This window comes from Argiope bruennichi, chromosome 9 (assembly GCF_947563725.1).
Source record: "Argiope bruennichi chromosome 9, qqArgBrue1.1, whole genome shotgun sequence".
Classification (NCBI taxonomy): Eukaryota; Metazoa; Arthropoda; class Arachnida; order Araneae; family Araneidae; genus Argiope; species Argiope bruennichi.
The window spans coordinates 100,636,099-100,656,457 of NC_079159.1; the positions used below are offsets into that span (position 1 = coordinate 100,636,099).

The 20,359-nt window shown below is 27.2% G+C and overlaps 1 protein-coding gene across 3 annotated transcripts in view; it reads right to left on the minus strand.

The window, feature by feature from the left end:
- Positions 1-7,026: 7,026 nt before the first annotated feature.
- The window catches only part of LOC129983759 (SEC14-like protein 2), a 53,676-nt gene continuing 40,343 nt past the window's right edge, over positions 7,027-20,359 (minus strand). For all 3 annotated transcript variants that reach the window (XM_056093376.1, XM_056093378.1, XM_056093377.1), the window contains exons 8-13: positions 20,245-20,323; positions 18,758-18,838; positions 16,670-16,756; positions 13,662-13,768; positions 9,106-9,406; positions 7,027-7,241 (exon numbers count right to left, since the gene is read on the minus strand). In XM_056093376.1, coding sequence (XP_055949351.1) covers positions 7,108-7,241; positions 9,106-9,406; positions 13,662-13,768; positions 16,670-16,756; positions 18,758-18,838; positions 20,245-20,323 — 789 coding nt within the window. In that variant the 3' untranslated portion in view covers positions 7,027-7,107. The remainder of the gene's footprint in view (positions 7,242-9,105; positions 9,407-13,661; positions 13,769-16,669; positions 16,757-18,757; positions 18,839-20,244; positions 20,324-20,359) is intronic.

A 20,359-nucleotide genomic window follows, 5' to 3' on the forward strand; every position in this document is an offset into this window, starting at 1 on the left:
AGATATATATATATATATTGTGAAAAAAGAATGATGAGAAAAATCATGGAGCTTATAAGATATTTTTTTATTTGTGATTTTCTCTTTCTAAATATTCGATATTTTTTCTTCTTTCAAGTGCAGATACATGCGAAATCAATAAAGAAGTCGAATTCAAACTTTGAAGAAAAAGTTAAGGTGGCCATTGGAGTAATAACAGTGGAGCAAAGGAAGCAAATTAAATTTCCGCTATTTTAAAAGGAGCAGCAGGAATGAAATAGCATTTCATTCCTTTTGTTCGATGAGGTTTATCTGTTTGAATATTCTTCTAAATTATTCGATAATATAATAGTAGACACGAATAGTATAATAGTAGTACACAAAGATACAATTCTTATTTTAAAAATGAGGAAATGATATGCTGAAAGATTAACACAAAAGCTAATATATATATTCACATATGATAAATACAAATGGTTACAATTACATGTTAGATACTTATGTATGATGGATAAGAAAGACTTGAAGATCTGTTATATAAAACAAAAGACTAGCAACAAACTTGGTTGAAACTGGATTCGAACAGAACGCTACATTCTGCATAAAGAAAAGCATATTGAAGATCATAGTGACTTTGCGTTTGCTATATCAATGGTACGAGGAATATCAAAAAGTTTCAAGACTAGCTCAATTGTCATTAAACTACTTTATCTACGTGCACATAATGTCGTTTTCAAAGTACGCTCCAGCAAGATTCCTAGCTTTCTTGCTGCTTCTTGAGCACACCCTTGAAGCCTACTTCTCGAAGCGTGCTTAATACTTTCTCAGCTTAAGATTTCCGGGAGGGATGTCTCGTCATCTTCCAGTGTTGTTCTTTTGTTTCTAAAGCATGCCATGAATCATTGAAGCATCACCCTAAACTTGTTATATTATGTGTCCCGTATCCTTAAAAGATTTGTAGAGTTTCATTCAAGAATTTTACGTTCTTTGTTTGTTTATGTTCACAAAAGTACTAGCCGTATAGCTACAGATATACACAACACATGTGGGCTTATGTATGTCGGTAGTCTTGTGATTGTATGCGTAGCTTCGGATTGCTATGTGTTGACATGTTACAGAAGTAGTCTTGGAAAGTTTTTGACACCCTCTCGTAAGAAAATTCGATATAAAAAACTTTTTGTATTTTAAAATGGCGCATAAGAGACGAAATTTTAATAAAGTATTCATTATAAAATTTAGAATAAGCGTGAGAAAGAAATAATTTCCTCCAAGACCTGAGATTTAATTGATATTCATAGATTTATTAATTTGGTTCTTATTAGAAAGTATACCATTTATGAATTTTGAGGATTTAACTTGATAAAATTATGTTTTTTGGAACAAAAATTAGTCCTGGAATTAAAGATTTCTTACATATGATGTTTACGATAATGGTGTTACAAATGTCATCATATTTGTACATCTGAATAAATTTATAAATTTCATGCTAAATAAATATAAAACGTTAAATACACAATGAAAAATTTCAGCTGAAAGAATAATCAGTCTTATAAATAAAATTCATTTAAAAATTTATTAAAATATTTTAAAGATGTAAAACTATTTGTAGTAGAAAAATAGCAAAGTGGTATCTAATATACCGGTTTTAACATAAATTCGTAATAATTTAAAAATTCATGAAATTGAAGTTATCTGGAATAATTATGGTGATAACCCTCTTCCGAGGACTGGTGCTCCCCTAATTGACAAGAAAAGGCTAGATTCAATCGCTTCAGCAAGATTGCTGTTTTTGCCATGATCTTTAGAAGAAATGAGAAGTTTGTATAATCGCTTTTACAATGTTGTCAGAAATATGTACTTCAGCTTAGCTTCGCAATTGGACACTTTAAAGGGGCAGACGACGAGTGCAAATAGGTAGCGAATAAGAAGGGGTATAACAGAGTGGTATACCGAAGAACATCGGTATTCTGTCCCCTCATGGTGCGTTAAAATCGTAGCCGTGAAAATTACAATCAGTGTATGAACTCTTGCAAAACAACTCTCCAAGAGAGAGGAATTGAAAATTAATTGAATCAAAGAAAGCTAGCTACACAGTAGCTATTCAATATCTTGTGGAGTCAGCTTTCATTGACCGGAGCAGTGTCAATACGCATCATAAATATTGAATCTAAAACACATACACAAAGAGCACATATGACCCCACTGAGGAATCTTTATATTCAACACGTGTTAGTGTTTGGTGTAGTTTCGCTCTCTCTTTTATTATGAGCCTTTTTTTCTTTGTAGAGCGTTGCGCAAAAGCATGTTTTAATAGAATACGTTACTTAATACGTTACATAATAGAGTGACAATCATGTAAATAGGGGGCCTTCCTCCTATCACAACTCAATTGAAGACATTCTTGAGAAGAATAATTAATCAGTTCTCACAGTACAATTGAATGACTCCTCGTACACCAAACTTAAAACTCAATTGCATACAGATATAATCATTTCCACTATAAGTCACTTACATCCATTCGGTTTGCTACATGCAGCAATTAACTGTTATCACATGCTTTCAAATTGTTATTTACAGTGATGCAAAAAAAAAAAAAAAAAACGAAACGTATTCTAGTGTTGTGCTATCTTTTGTAAACGTTTGCACGCATTTCAACTTATAGCATGGATTCTGCGATTTGCTTGCAAGTAACGCCTTCTATTGACAAAAATATGAAATTTGTTTTATATTAAAAAAAATCTTTCTTTATAAAGAGAACTTTGTTGGAAATTGCATCTATTATATAAATTCCTTTCAGATATGTATATATAAGAAAGATATTTACTTATTTCAGGGATATCCAGCATCTTACATGATTTCTTTTAAAAAGAAAATCTTCTTTTATGGTTTTGAAATATTTTATTTCAGAAATAAAAAATTAAAAAAAACTCAAGTTTTATATAATTTTTTTATATTTTTATATATTAAAGCTACAAAGGCGAAATTGGTAAACTGTACGAATGTATTTCGTGTGACTCATTTACGCTGAAAATCAAGAAAAAAAATGTAGAAATAAAAGGGAGGGATAAATAACCTTTTCTTGACAAAAGTAATCATAAATTAGAGACAGGACTCGTTTATATTCTTTCAGACAGTCACTAAAACAAACAAACAAACAAACAAAAAAATATTTTTTAAAAAATATTTCTCGAAGATATAAATAAAAAGGAGTAGAAATTCCTGAAAAAGGTAATTTACTTCTCGGGCATTTGCTGGAAAAGAAAAGAAATACAGTTATGTATAAAATATATATTTAGAGTTTGATTCTTCTTTTTTCTTTATAACAATTATTCTATAAATAATGTTGAAATTCTCTGATGATTTTAAGAATCTCAAAATAGAATACGAGTAATAGCATCAAATTTGACTTCGGATATTTTCTTGTTCTTCATGAAAGCGATGCTTTTTCTTATTATTGCGTACTGTAAATACAATAGATTAAGTTGAACTTATTCTAAAATATGCTAAACATTCAAATAGTGAAAATTTCAAGAAATACGGAATCTATAGGTTGGTATAAGTCTAAACATGCTGAGAAAGAATTTTCTTTATGTGATTATTTTAAAATCTAGGGGAAAAATTTAAAAATATAGCAGCGTTTAGAAACAAATCATTTCTACAAAAGAGCGTGAATTGCAAATGTAAAAGCGACTGTTACAAGAGCTTTATACCAATAAATGTAGTTTTATAAAAAGGTATATTAGATAAAACCGGCGATATAGAATTAATATAAAACAAATTTACGATAGCAAAATAACCCGATTGAGTAAATACTATTATGAATTGTACGTAGCATATAAGATGCAATAGCAAGCAGAAAGCAATATTAACACACGCACACATAAAAAAAACCCAGGGAAACTTTAGATTAAGTATTCAAAGCTTTTGTCATTCGAAACAATACATTTTTCAAATTCTTTTATTCATGTTTCGCTGTTAATGCACGGTAATTTATTTGATTATTAATTTATACTCAATTAACTCTGCCTTGAATGTTTTATCTGACATACCTTTTTTTATTATTAAATTCATTATTAAAAAAGTACATTTGTTGCCTCTCTTTGCGTTTGCGATACTATGGTCTATAACAAAAATTATTTATATTTATTAAAATCACTGTTTTACATGTAATGCATACTCTCATTCCATATAGGAGGCTACAAGGCGAAACATGAATGAAAAATTGTAGTATAAGCAAATCGGTTCTTGTTTCCCTGGGTGATATTGCATGGGATTGAATACCTACACTTCGATGGCGGAACATAGCGGTTAGAGGAAAAATGTAGTCGATGAAGGTAATTAGACTACACCCTCAAATTTAGCTTTTGTTATCTAAATGACAGTCCTACAGATTTCTCTGAATGTTTTGATAGAGAGGGAGTACGCCTTTATGAATGTGATATGTATAAGTTGCAATGCATTAAAAATGTTTTTTTCAAATGTCATATTACTTTTACTTGCTTATAAAGTAATCTATTTCAACATGTCCGGTTTTGGTGATTAGATAAAATTACAGGCTACAGCATTATTGAAAAATGTCACTATCATATTAAATAAATAACTGTCTGGCTTTCTAATGTTAGAATAATAATTTATGAACGATTATTTTTCAAAATAATCATTAATTAACATTTGATTCTTGCATATTTATCAAAATTGAACGAAATGCAAAATGAGAAAAATTTATGAGTCATAGAAATTTTCAAAATTTTTAAATGAATAAAAAGTTTAATACAGTAACCTTTATTAACATTAGCAATAAAGTGTTTTCTTCCCAAGGGCAACAATGAACAATAATTCAAAATCTGTAAAGATAATGAGAATATTTTCTTCAATACTTTTAAATTTTCCAGCAGCATAGCAAAATCTTTAATCAGGTACGTATAAAATGTAAAAATGGAATGGAATATTTTGAAACCCTAGAAATAATAATTTAAAGAAAACAAAATAGGAATAATTTTTATCTAAAAGTAGAAACAGTTTCATTCAATATTTTAAAAATCTTTAGTTCAAGTAGAGAGATAAAACGATGAATAAAATTCAATCGTCTTGATAGTCTTTTATAAAAACAACAACAGAAGTGTCTGGCGAAGAGAGTATTTCAGGCTCATTTTAATTTGGCAGTCGAAAATGCCAGTTTCTTCTGCTTGTGACTAGTGAAAGTTCACCTCGATTATTTAGCATATAAACTTAACACCACACTTATTGTGTTTTCGCAATAGTTAAACTTCATCAGAAAAAAAAAATCATTATTTTCCTTTGCTTTGATTGAGTTCAAATTTTGATACGAATATACAATTTTGGTATCAAATAGACTATATATCACATTTTATTGGCTAAGTCTTTGCAGTTTCGAATTATTGTTTTCTAATATACAAAAATTGACAGGTCGATAAATTGCAAACCAATTGGCAGATTGAGTTTAAAATTATTATAGAATCATAATTTTAATAATAAAGCTATATACTTAAATTCATACATTCTACTTATTTTTTTTTTTTGTTATAGTATTCACAATAGCATGGTCGTATGAATACGAGACAAAGTTTCTATAGTTAGACATGCTGAAAATCTAATATGTTGAAATAAAGCCAAATACGAAAAATGCCTCCTCTGTAACATGTTATTTGTGTTATCATATTTATAGAGATGTGTATACATATACACATAATTAAATAAAAAACATGTTTTACGAACTCAAGGAGGTTTGATCCATAGAGTTACATTAGAATTTCGAGTCAAGCTCTTTGATGACTACAATGGTTTCCTTTTGCATACTGTTTTAGAGTTTTTCTTTATATTTTAACCCTTTAAAGGGCCATTTTTTTCTAGTCATATTATGTTAAAATATTTTTAGGCTTGAAATTAGAATAAGAAAAGGGATTCATTTAGCTTATTAGATAAATGTAATTTGATTAATTAATAATTAAGTAACAAATCAAGATACGTCATTTTGACTGAGATAAAGAACTGAAGCATCTAAGTTTCTGACTTACTAAAAAAATTTGTCAGAACTTATGCCAACCTACATAATTTTATACAAAGATTGATAAATTTGGTGGGAATCATACTTCCCACGGCCCTAGAAAGGGTTAAAGAAGAAAATTGAAATCTGCGAGTCATGACGCATTCCTATTATTACATTCTTCTTATGCTTTCTTTAAGGTGTATGTACACACTTGAAACTTCGAAAATCGTTCAAACTTTCGAATATTTTTTTTATTGTTTAATAATGTTCTCTGATCCTTTAGCTTTCAAACGATACCAATATGTTGTCAATATTCGAAATATTTATCGAGTTATCATTATTTTTCTTGAGATGCTTTCATTAAAAACTCCAGTTATGGTGTCTTTAAAACTCATTTTATGAAGAATGATATTTTTCCACTATGTTGCTTCATTCAAACAATCATAACTCAACAAGAAATGAACCAAATACGGTTATTTATATATCAAAATATTCTGTATGAAATAGCGGATGTTTTGTGCCTCAATAAAAGTTAAATTTATAGAAATAAATTTTTAATAGCTGTTTAAATGTTAAAATGACAGAAAAAATCTCGATTTTTCTATTCATCGGTGATGAAAAAATTGTTTAAAAAAAACTATACATTTTTATAACTTGTTTGAGGCAGACAAAATGAAGACTAATATTAGGCATATTTTCCAACTAGAATTGCGTGTCTATACAAATTAGAATTTAAGATGTCATGTTTCCAAAAATAGGCTAATTAGCTCATTAAATATTATTTAATTAGTTAATAATTAGTGTAATATGGTTTTTTCTCACTGAAATGAGTTTAAACATATTTTAATAACCTACTGTGATAAAACTGGATTTTTAAAGTTAAAATTTAAAAAAAATATTCAAGTGTGTACGTACACCTTAAATCAGTAAATTATAGGCAAAAATGAAATTATATAAAACAAACAATGCGAAACGATTAGATTTCTAAATCTGAACTTAAAGTAGCTTAAATTCTACTTTTAAATAATGAAAGACAATCATTACATTTTTTAAGTACATTTTATTGAAATAAAGACCCATTCACAGTTTTTTACAACACATAAAAACAAAACATGCAATAATCATGAGTTTTCTTTTTCTGAAAGAACTGTTTTCATTGCATCGGCGCTCTTGGATGAACAAGAGGTTACGAAGGTTTTATATAAAACTTGCTTGTTCCTAAAAATACTGTAACTGTTATCGAGTACCAAAGAATCTGTAGAAGAAAACGTATATTATAATAAATTTATGAAATAAATGAAAATATTTACGAAGATCGAAATTAAAGTTTTAATTTATGCAGGGTGGTTATAATTGAACTTCTCTATAAACAGCATCCTACAACGCAAACGGATGAACGGATTGCCACGAAATTTGGTATATAGGCTATACACGAGATGCGCTCAAGGAATTTAAAAAAAAAGTTCCAAAATGTCCACCAGCGGGCGTTTTTTTCCGAAAAAACATTACATTTAACACAAGAAACGACCAAAACGGAATACAGAAACAATATTAATATTTATTGACTAGTTTCTGATCACTTTGTCATCGAACCACAATAAGTAAGAGCCCCAGAGTTGCCATTATGATGACAATTTCAGCTTAAATTCTAAAAAAATACATACATTATAATTCTCCGAGTTATTGATCGTTAGTGTTGCATACATATCATAGATTTAAATTTTTTTAAATCAATAATTGCATTTTTAAATAGTATTTCTTTGTGGATGATAGATTTTGTTGACATATATGATTTCTATGCTTTTCACTCTCAGTTTAGAAATATATCGTGCAAAAGAAACAATATAATTTGTCATAAAATATTAATATATTTTTATCTAATTCAAATGTTTATAACTAGTTATGTTTCAAAATTATATATAATGAATCGTACATATAGACGATAAAAAATTAAAAATATTTACATAAAGATTAAATATTTACAATTTCAAATAATATTCAAAACATATGTGCATTGTATTATGTCTTTTACTTACTATCGATAAAAATTCTACGTGTCTGTAGCATATTTCAATCCTATGGTTTTTCGGCAAATGTTAGAATTAATGAAACAACTAAAAATTGGTATCAGAAATGTCATGTTTTCTGATTCTTAATTTTAAAAAATGATATAATGATGTCGTGTCCGCGTTAACACGGAAAAGGGGTGCAGTAGATTCTGAGGGTAAAGATCCCTGAGCACCCGAGGGCAGAAGTCTGACTTCTAGCTCATGAAACTCGCACACATTCGTTTCCACAACCCCTTTTTTACAGGGGCGCACATTCACACACCTCACAGATAGAACACAGATGAAGAACAACCCTGCCCGAACCGGCATTCGAACCCAAGACGCTCAGATCAAGAGGAAGACGCCATATGCCAGGACGCCGGCTATAAATGATACATATATGATAATATATAAATCACTATCGTGCTATCATAAGTACTATACGGAGCATTTCACAAAAGATTAATAGATTTCCACTCAATTCTTTATATCCAGAGAGTAGATTGCATATATTTTCCATTGTCAAATGAATAATAGTGAAAATCCAGTGTAATCTAAAATGTGCTGAAGTTAAAAAAATTATTTGATAAGAGCGAGAATGCCGATTTGATTTAACAGAAAATATTTCCAAATGTTAGTGACAATTAACAAATCCAATTCCACTTGCATATTCTTATAGCAGTTGACAAGAATATTTCCGCTTGTAGGTGTTTAGTTTAGTTTAGTTATATTAACGTCCCGTTTGAAGCAACACTAAGGCTATTTTGGGACGGACCTCGTAATTTTGAACCACGTTTAGATGACAAGGACGACACCTGAGCTGGCACCCTCCTCTCCATACCACACCACACTAGCGGGAGGACGTTTGGTCAGGACGGATTTAACGTGCAACAGACCCCCTTACACGATGGTTCTTCTGTGGAATCGGGTCTCGAAACTGGAGCCCTTCGGTTCCGAAGCCGAGACCTTACCATCAGGCCACCACGGCCCGCTTGTATGTGTTAATAACAGCTGAGAAATATATATTTTTTATGCATATGACTAACACTTAACAAGAATATTTCCACTCACATTTTCCCGCTCTTTCGGCAAGGTAGCAACCAATCTCGGCTCCAAAATCAGAACTGACAGTTATGGGTTTCATGACGATTTCGGGACTTGGACCTTCGGCGTACACGAGATATATTTTGATATCGTTTCTTGTGCATTCCACTTCCCATCCCACCGTCGACCCGGGGAAGTCCACTTTCAGTTGAATGCTGCACTTGGAACGACGTCCAACGGTCACTTTTCGAACGTTTTCGTCATCCGCACTCAGAGTGTTTAAGTTTTTAAGGTAAAATTCCTTCGGAACAGGACTGAATACTCTCACCTAAATGAAATGAAAATAAATAAATGAAATTATATTTATGATCTTAAATGAATTGAAACTTTCAAATTTCAAATTACAATTAAATCTGATTTAAAAAGATGAATGTTTTTCATGTGTTTTTGCCGATTTACTTTTGTAAACTTTTAGAAATTGAATGAATGATTGATATTTTCGCTTCCAATACATTTTTATCATACATGATTTATTTTCATTATGGTAAAGATGAGATTTTATAATCGGTTTATTAGCGCATATATATTCTTGATAACAATACGCTATTTTAACATATCCAGAGCTTTAACAATAGTTAAAGCTCTGAATGTGTTAAACTACATTTATAATTGAACTTTTTGTAATTTGTTAAATTACATTTTTATAATTACATTTTGGCAATATATAAGTGGCAACTTTGGTAGCGAATCAATGGAAAGTTGATTTTAATAATACATTCTATTAATAATGACTAAAAAATAAGAAATAATCATTAATATAATATATATATTTATAGTAAATTAATAAAAGTATATTTTAATAAGTATTTTTACAAAGAACCTCGATAAGAAAACTTTTTTCCCACATAGTAAAATCAAACATTACACTTTGAGGATAATTGTTTTTTTTTAAATAGGATCTCGTCCGATATATACTATACTTAATTTCTGTTTATAAATTTTATTTAATTAATTATTGAAAGGACTAAATTATAATTTCCAAATTCAAAAACACATTGTATTTCTTTACTCAAGTCAATTTTGAGAAAAAAAAAAAAAAAAGAGGCACATTTGAATATTTGATGGAAAAAAAAAAAAAAAAAACATGACTGATTTTTATGTAGGGATGTAAGAGGTTTATAATCATTTCCCAAAAAAAATTTTTTTCTTTTGTTTTAGCTTTAATTGTAAAAAAAGTTTCAAAAATGCAGATATCTTCAACAATTATTTTTTTGAATTCATAATTTAATTGAGAAGGGTCTCTCAGAATACAAATAAAAAAATACTGAATTTAGAACAAGAATCTTCACGGTCAGTAACGTGGCCATTAATAGTATAAACAAATTTAAAATTATCTAAAACTTGATTTTGAATAGTTTCAATTATAAATAAAAATTAAAAAAATATATACAGCATCTCATACATTAGATGTAAGTAGAAAATATTTTGAAAAACTATAAGTTTGAATAAATTTCCAGGAATTTACATATGTTTAAAATAATTTTGTTCCTTTAGTTTCTTTTGTTAGATACAAAATGCTTTTATTATTTGACAAGGGGGATTATAGGTTTAACAATAAATTTATTTTGATGGCGGATTTAACTACTGATTGGGGGCCACTATTCTGCAAATATTTATTAAATATGATAACTTTTCTAATTTAAATTGATGTTAAGAGAATGATTCGAAATTTTTTTTTATATAATTGTGACAAATATTTACATTTTTAGATTTATAAACCAGGATGGCATAATTACATTATAGCTTAGCATTTTCCCCTATAACTATAAATTCATGATATTTTCATATTCTATAAATAACAAAATTAGAGAATAATTAAATTATTCTAAAATAATTCAGTTAATATTTATCTAAAATGTGGCTGATAAACTGATGGAATTTTTTTAACGTTTTTGTTTAATTTTAAGTAAAGTTTATAAGTTACGGGAGTTTTACAGAATATATTATTCTTAATTTAAAAATTATTACTGAATTAAAAACGATAACGGTTACTACTATAACAATTCTCGATATCTCGAAGATCTCGATATTTTGATATTAATAAAAATATGAATTACAATGGTTATACGTAAAATCCAAAAACATAAAATAAATGCAATATACAGTGTTAAACATGAATTGATTAATAGATACAGTAAAGCAAAATATGAGAACATTATTATGAAATATAAAAGAAGAGTAAATTAGTAAGCATCCTGATCATTGTTCTAAATAACATTTATATGTTTAATATAATGACTGTTATTCATTACAAAGAAAAGCCAGGTATTTTGTTGATAAATTAGGGAATGTTAGTTTTGTTTGTTCAGTATTCAAATACTATAAGGAAGTAAAAATTAAATTGAAAGACATAACAAATAAAAAAAAAATAATTTAAAATCGCCAAGATAATTCCATTTTGTTCTTAAGTCATTCTACAAAATTTTTATTCAAAAATCAACCATAATTCAATTTATTGCCGAAAATAAATGCCTTTCTTTAATTATAATCATGTGTTTTCACTTAGTTTATCAAGTTTCCGCGATATATGAGCTTTGCTACTTGGCGAAGATCTAGGATTTGCAGTTTCAAAGAACTTCCAAAGCAGTAAGCAGAACAGTAATTCTTCTTTAAGGTTGGTATAGATATAAAAAGAAGCAAGTATTGTTTGAAATTATAATAGGGAATTTTAGTACTAACAACCAACTTCTTAAAACAAATTGTAGACCATCCAAAATCCTGAATAAAAGATGTTATGTAATGACTGACGGATCTTTAGCAAGCCGGCAACAAAAATGACATAAAATCGTTTAGAATAGCTATAATCAGAGCATTTTGAACTGATAAATTTTGTTCACAGTATAATGGAATTTATCTTATTTCAAATGATGGTGCGTCAAAGATATTTTACAAAAAATTACTGAAAGGACAAGAGGACTGTTAAAAAATTTAGATTTTATAACTTTTTCATTTATTGACTCAAATAGCTTAAAATGTAATTCTTAATGCTATTCAGAGCATTTTTTTTCTATAACATTCTATGCCAGTCTCTATCAGTTTAGATAATTGTTGTTCGGCCATGGATAGAATGTATACCTTGTATGTAAAGGTCTGATATACTTGAATTAAAATAATAAAAATCTAATTTCCAAAGTGATATTACCTGTAAAATAATTGCAAGATTATTTATGCTATATTTTCCTTTGAATATGCATTACCAAACATATATTTTTTTAATATTGAAACTGAGAAAATTTTTTCATTTGAGACATTTTTTTCAATCTTAGTTGGAAGTATGCATCTATTTTTAATGATTTAGAAACAAAATATTGGACCTAATCAGAGTGGGAATCTGGTATGTATTCTTCTGTTATCACAAATAAATTATTGTGAAATCCAGAACACACCCAATGTCTGCACGCTGTTTAAGCAGACAATTCCTTTTGGCGTATCATACAATCAAATACAATACATTACACGTTGGGACAATTATAAGAAAGAGGAAGATTTAGAGATAATCTTTATTTTAACTAATCAAACAGAAACATTTAATACTATATCTTATTCACTGTTAAATGTTTTCAGTTTAATGTTTCAGTTTTTATATGTTACTAATAATAAAGATGAATGCATGTTTATGTGGGTGTGAGTTGACGTTCTAAAGGCCAGCCAGCTTAACTTTCTGCTATTAAATTTGACACATATATATACTTCGGAAGGTGGGAATGTGTATTTCAAAACGATTTTCTAGACTTTTTAATTAGAATTTTAATCAATTTGAAATTAAACTGAATTTTGGTGTTTTCTACGATAATATCCAAAAAATATTATGCATCATAATATATTTTATTGCTTAAAAATTTATTAAGATTATCTTAGTGATACTACTTTAAAATTGTATAAATTTTTTTACAAAATATTGGTAATTTTTAAAAAAATATTTTTTTTTGTCTAGTTTCCATGAATTATTCTGGTTTCTGTTAAATATTTAATCGTGTGGTTTTCTTCTGTTGTTAAACATTAAAAACCAAGAATTCTTTTTGATATATGTGTAATTTGCAAGACGAAAAAAAAAGTGAAGTTACAATAAAATGCAATGTAGAAGATATGTATTATATAGATATTAAATATATATACTATATGCAATCTAGATAGTAGATATGTATTACATTTAAAAAATATACATATATAATAATGGGAGATGTAGGTAAGACGGTTTAAAAAAAATGGTTTTAAAGTTTGACAATGTGAGGGAATCGTGAATTATTATAAATATGAATTAAAGATTAATTAATAATAATTTTAATTAATTAATCAGAAATTAATTATAAATTAAAATTGAAAGTATTGGAAATTAAAGATAACCAATTATTGCCAAAGTGTTATAAAAATCAATCGAAAAGCATAAATATTTTTACACTATTAGCATTAAGCGCCACAAATTGTTGCATCTTCTTTTCCTATTATTGAAGGAAATAAACACTTTTTGTATGATTACTTCGGATTTTTTAAAGATAATCGAGGAAAAGGAATTATTTTTTTACCAGCGACGGGCAGTTAGGATTTCCATCTGGATCTGTCCGTGTCCCTCCGTAGATTACGGGTAAGAGTTCAGCATCGATATGTTCCAGAAGATCTGGTTTCCATCCGTCTGTAAGAAATAAATATTCCTCAAAATCCAATTAACATACTTCAGTATCAACGATAAAAAAATTTCAAAATACACGAATATCCATTTTGGCATTTTTTTAGCACATAAATCAGCGTAGATAAAATACCGTAACTGTCGGACGATTTAGACCAGTGGTTCTTAACCTTTTTAAACCGCGACCCAAATTTGAGAAATATTTGAAAAAAAGTCAAAATTTTTTCATTGCTTTATTTTAGATCGTATTTTTAAAAAATCTTCAATCCTACGATGATGATTTTTTTTAACTTACAAATTTTTTATTTATTTTTTTAATAATAATGTTAAACAAAAGTATTTTTCGATCCAAGGAAAATTTAATTAATAATCAAGTGTTTTTAATAATTTTTTTGACCAAATTAAAATATATTTATAACTTTTTGAAAATAATTGACATTTTAACTTATTTCTAAAAAAAAGAAATATCAATACATATGTTAAGTCTTTTAAATTTTAAATGCAAGTCATACAGTTTTAATGAGAAGCTTGTGCTTGAATACATTTTGAAAGATCTTCAAACCTCGGTTGAATGCTTGTCAAGGAGCACCTTATATCTATTTCAGGATTTAACTTGTTCTGGTAATTGTTTTTGATTACACACAGAGCCGAAAAACCAGCCTCACACATATATGTTGTTGAAAAGGGCAATAATATTTTTAGGGCTTCTTTAACAATTATTGGCTTTTCGGTTTTTAATTTTAACCAGAAAGCACATAAAGATTCAGTGTTTTTGTAGAAATTGTATCGAAGTGCTTGGTCACTTCGTATTTCTATTAATTGTTCTTGAAATTGATTAATATTAACAAATTCCTTATGCAAATCACTTACATCAAAATTAAACGGTATTCGAACCCAATTATATTTGAAAACATCTCTGCAAGGAAATATCGATCAAAGTCTGCTATTAGTTTTTCTAAATGATTAATAATAATTTTCTGTATTTCAAAATCTGTGATATCAATATTATTGTCTTTATTGTTATATTATTGTCTTGCCATTTTGACTTTAAAACAACTAAAATGCGCTGAAATTTATCAAATTATATCATAAATTACAGATATGGTTTTTTTTATCAGCATGTATTTAAAATTATTGTCAAGTTAGAAGTGCTTACCTGTTAAATATTTTGTAAATAAAGCGAACGAATAAAAAAACCCAAAAGATTGACATAATGAATTCCACTTTGTAGAACCGGTCTCCAAGGTCAAATATTTGGCGCGCTTCTCTTGTACGCCCTTGCCAGCTTTGCTCCATTTAGTTCTCACCGTTATTATCATCACACGTACATTTTTTGCTCTCGCTTTTTAATCAGTTGATATTTTTTGATCTTGTTAATCACATTCATTTTCGATTGTTGATATTTATTCAAGTCGTCATTTCTAAAATGTCTGAAATTTTGGTGTATTACTAACTTTTTTGGTTCGACTCAGCGCGACCCAAGAAATATGCTTCGCGACCCATAGGTTAAGAACCGCTGATTTAGACTATGAAATTTGAGAACTATTATAGTAATTTAACTATTATAGTATTAAATTATTTCCTCAGGCACTATGTATACTTGCATGACTTGCGCAAACTTTAGAATGAAAAATGTTATTGAAGCAAAATATGAAAGAAAAGTTTTGATAATGCTATTATTAGCTTTGGAACAAAATAAGTTTATCAATTTAGAAACAAAGACTGCACAATGTATCATTTTCACAGAAGTTATATTTCTGACGACATTTTGTATTTTCATGAGCATCATAGGTTTCCTTTAAGCACATATAGAGCACAACAGATAGAAGAAACAGAAATCTCTTTGTTAAACATGTTATCATCATGCTGATTAAGCCTATCATCGAATATAAGCCCATACATGTTTTTTGAATATTCTTTCATACTTTGTCTATTATGAATACAAAGTATTTCATACTCTGCGCGTTTGACATTTAGCACTCTATAGAAGGCCTAAGAAATGTTGAATGCCAACAAATTTTCGGATATATATAAAATTCTTAGGAATTCTATAAAATGTCGGCTTTTCTTCATTGATAATAAAATTTAACATAAAATTCGCAATAATTTTATAATAAAAGCGATTTGCTTCCTATTTTAAAAATTTACAGTTATCACGAATTTTGACTTTTAAAAATTAAAAATTAATTTACCTTATTTACTTTATAGAATGCTCTATAAGAAGTATTAAATTTTATATCAATATTATAATGAGGGAGAAATGGTGAATTATTTTTGAGGATGACACAAGAATCATTTGTATACCCGCAATTCAAATGATTCTTGAATTTTTTAATCAGAAAATTATTTTGAAAATATTAAGAGGAAATAAAAGGGATTAACTTACATGAATTATCTAACGTTGATAATTTATATTTTAAAACTTTTGCTTGCCTTTTTTACCATTTACCAAAACTTTACTTAATTCGTTTCAATAATGTAAAGATAATTTTGTAATCGGATTTCCACTCATTTCCTGATGTGCCAGAAGTCTGACTTTTTATTTGCGTATTCGCGATGATAATACGCAATTTTCATTTAATCATTAGCACAATAATTATCACTTAATCATTAACAAAATTAAATTTTGACTGCATATCTACAACGCAATCTATAATGATTTTTAAAACTAATAGATCTCAGAATTTAAAATGTGGAAATAATTGAAATAAAAACGTTCTACTAAGTAGTTTCGTTAAGTTAAAAAAATAGAATTAAAAAAATTCGGTTTCACTTAATTTTTTATTTGAATTTTCCATATCTAAATTTTATAAAATCTGGTTTGTTTGTGTTGTTATTAATATAACATAAAAGAGCTAATTAGAACAAATAAATATGTAATGCCTAGATCAAGATAGTAATACTTACTATATCCGTATATTTTCAATTTGTCGACTGTATCTTCTGAAAGCAAGGCTTTAATCATATTGAACAGATAATAGAAAAAAGATGGTGCTGCAAAGAAAGATACTTTACGTTGAAAAAAAACATAAAATGGAAAATAAATTAAAACATTTGAAAATAAACCAAAATTGTAAAATAGCCAGTAAGAACATATACAAAGTGCCTTCTCTAATCCAACCACAATACATAATTTCTAAATCTAAAAAAAGCGTACATTTTCATTTGGAAAAATCAGTTGTATGTTTGGCAAAATTTTATTTAAAAATGTCTATTAAAATTATAGACATTAAGTCTGTATACAACGAAATATGGCATTGTAGACAAAGATACTTTACGTTGAAAAAAAAGATAAAATGGAAAAGAAATTAAAACATTTGAAAATAAACCAAAATTGTAAAATAGCCAATAAGAACATATACAAAGTGCCTTCTCTAATCCAACCACAATACATAATTTCTAAATCTAAAAAAGGCGTACATTTTCATTTGGCAAAATCAGTTGTATGTTTGGCAAAATTTTATTTAAAAATGTCTATTAAAATTATAGACATTAAGTCTGTATACAACGAAATATGGCATTGTAGACATTACGTCTATTAAAATTTTATACGATTTCAAGATTCTTTTAATTAGATCAAATTAAATAATCAAGTCATACTAAGAATTTTTTAATAAAAAATAGTTCTTCTTTGATTAAAATAGACCGAGTTCTAAAGCTTTTAGTTTCATTATTTTCAATAAATTAACGGCTTCCTGGAGTAAGCGTTGTGACTTGATTCATGTAATTACATTGATATTGTTTAAAACCACTTGAAATAATGATATTCAAAGCTTCATAATTTGGTCAATTAAAGAGACGGAAAACTGGAACTATGTGTAAAATTTTAATGTCTCAAATATATTTTACCAAATATGACTAATACGACAGGAGGTTACATAACAAAACAGATTTCGCAGGATTTTTTAAAAAAGAATTCATTAGCTCAAAAAACATAAAGTGCCACTATTTAAGTCATTCAGGTCATTTTTCCAATTTAAAGAATCCTTTTCACTAATGATTTAAAAATTAGCTATTTGGTTATGATTCGAATGGGCAACGTATATACATCATGTATATGAAGGACTCAAACCCAATAAATTTATACATTCTGGAAAATATGACGTTCAAATAATACGAAATAATTTCAAAAATTGTATGTCACATAAACATCGAATTGAATGATTGAATGGAATAAATATCGACTTTTTAACACTCTTAACTAAATCTGTTAAATGAAATCTGATGACTCTTTAACAGGTTTCATTCAAAGTTCTGAGGGAATTTCGGAATTTGGAGTAGGAACCATGTATTAAATATCCATTTAACTGAAATATTTTTTAAGATATCGTGTTCGTCAATGTAAATTGAAACAGCCAGCTAGCTGAACTTCTGAATAAATTTGATCACATTTCGATTGAAATAAACATATTAGGTTAAATCTATATATCTAGTTCTATCAATCTAGTTTAAAATATTTGTGAGTTTTTTTGACAGACAGACAAATGCAATCACAAACCAAAATTGTCATTTTTCAGCCTCAAGAATATCTGACGTAGAGATTTTGAGTTCGAATTTGTTGACGCTTGTAATATTTTCTTTTTACTTCGAGCACTTGAAAGTATTATATAGCATTAATTTTTATTCATTAAGTTTTGATTATTCTCCTTAAAATTATCTTAAGCAAAAAAAAGAATATAATATTATTTGAAAAATTGCATACATACCAATTAATCTGTTATATTTAATATTACAGAATGCACTTAGTATGATAATAAAACAGCGGCTTTCAATTATTTTAAATTATCCAATAAGGACTTTTATTAATATATGCAATATTTCCGGATTTAAGATAGAAGAAAAATGTAATATAACATGCTTAATAAGTACTTAAGAAAATGCATTTAATGAGTCAGAGTATAGTCTTTTAATTATTTTTCTTTTGAATGAAACTCGTTTTAATGCTTGCAATAATACAAAAAATATATTTAAAAAGAATATACAAAGTGAACGTACTGTTAATGATAAAAGCTATCTTGAGGTTTTCTGGATAATTATATTCGTACAGTTTTATGAATGAGATGGCCAGTTCATACACTGAAAGATAAAACAAAATACCATTTAAATAATTTAAGCAATATAAATAAAAAATATTCCATTATTCACACTTTTTTACCGAGAATGTATATAAATTTAATTTAATTTTTGAAAAAAAAATGGTTAATAAGAATTCATTTTAACGGATTATTGAATTTTTTCTAAATGTAGAGTTATTATTAATTTACAAAAATAACTTTTAATTCATGTTTAATGACGGCATTTCTCGTCTTGAATTCCTAATACTTACTTTGCTAAAAATTAATTTAAAAAAAATGTATTCTAAAATTTAACCAGGATTAATCTTTCTTATAGCCAATATTTGTCTTTGCTTAAAATTTATTCATCCAAAAATGCAGAATGTTTTTAAATCTATTAAGTATTAGAAAATATTCATATCAGCTTAAAAATTATACGCCTATATCATTCAAAAATTGACAGCACTATTTTCGAATTTATATTATTTAATTGTTCATTACATTTAAAAAAATACCATAAACATGAATTTGAATGTTTGCGATAACTATATTAAGTTTCGTTTAGTTTTTGAGAAATTTTACTTATTCAAAAGACTAATAAATATCTCAATATTCTTTTTTTATAAAATAATATTTATATCATGAAATGTATAAAATTTTATTGCAATTTATCATATAGTTATCACTGCATTATGTATTAGATATTATGAAATTCTTTGTTCCAAAATAAAGGCTTTTGAAAAGAAAAAAAGATTTGAAAAGAAAATTTATGAATTTTTAATTTGTCTCGACGATTCAAAGATCAAATCGAAAAAATTCATTTCATTATTATTATAAAAATATAACAAATAACTAATTAAATATATAATTACCATATTAAATATTAATATAACACATAATTGTAACTCTAAACAATCAGTATTAAGCTATAATCTCAAAAGCATTAAAATGTTTTCATACTTAAGTTAAAATTTTATTTATTAGTCTTAATAGAATAAGTATTTTTTAATTTAGATTTTATATACAGAATTCATTTAGTGGATATATACCAGATTTTAAAGAATGCTATATAAATTTCCTTTTCTAGGTATATTTAATGCAATAAAGGTGCTTTATTTATAAAAAATATCTGAAGAGTGTATTTAATATTGTACTTTAATAGTACATGGATGGCTTATGTATTATAATTCCTTATGTTTATCTAAGAAAATAAATGAGATTCTAATGTTTGTGTTGTTACAACCATTTTCATTAGTAACAAGTAAAAAAGTTTGTTTTTTAGCATTCATACCATTTGGAAAATAAATTTGCCTTAAAGCATATCTTTAAAAAAAATTCACAATTTGAGATTATATATATATATAATGTTTTGAAACAGTCAAAGCAATTTAATGAAAAGAAAGATAGAAAGCAATATGAAAAAGTTACCATCTCTTCGATAAATTTGTTTAAGGCTTAGGCCGTCTAAATCAAATATAAAAGTCCTTTTTTCGACATGAATTCCAGTCTAAAAATTAAAAAAAAAATTACAATGAAAATTTCA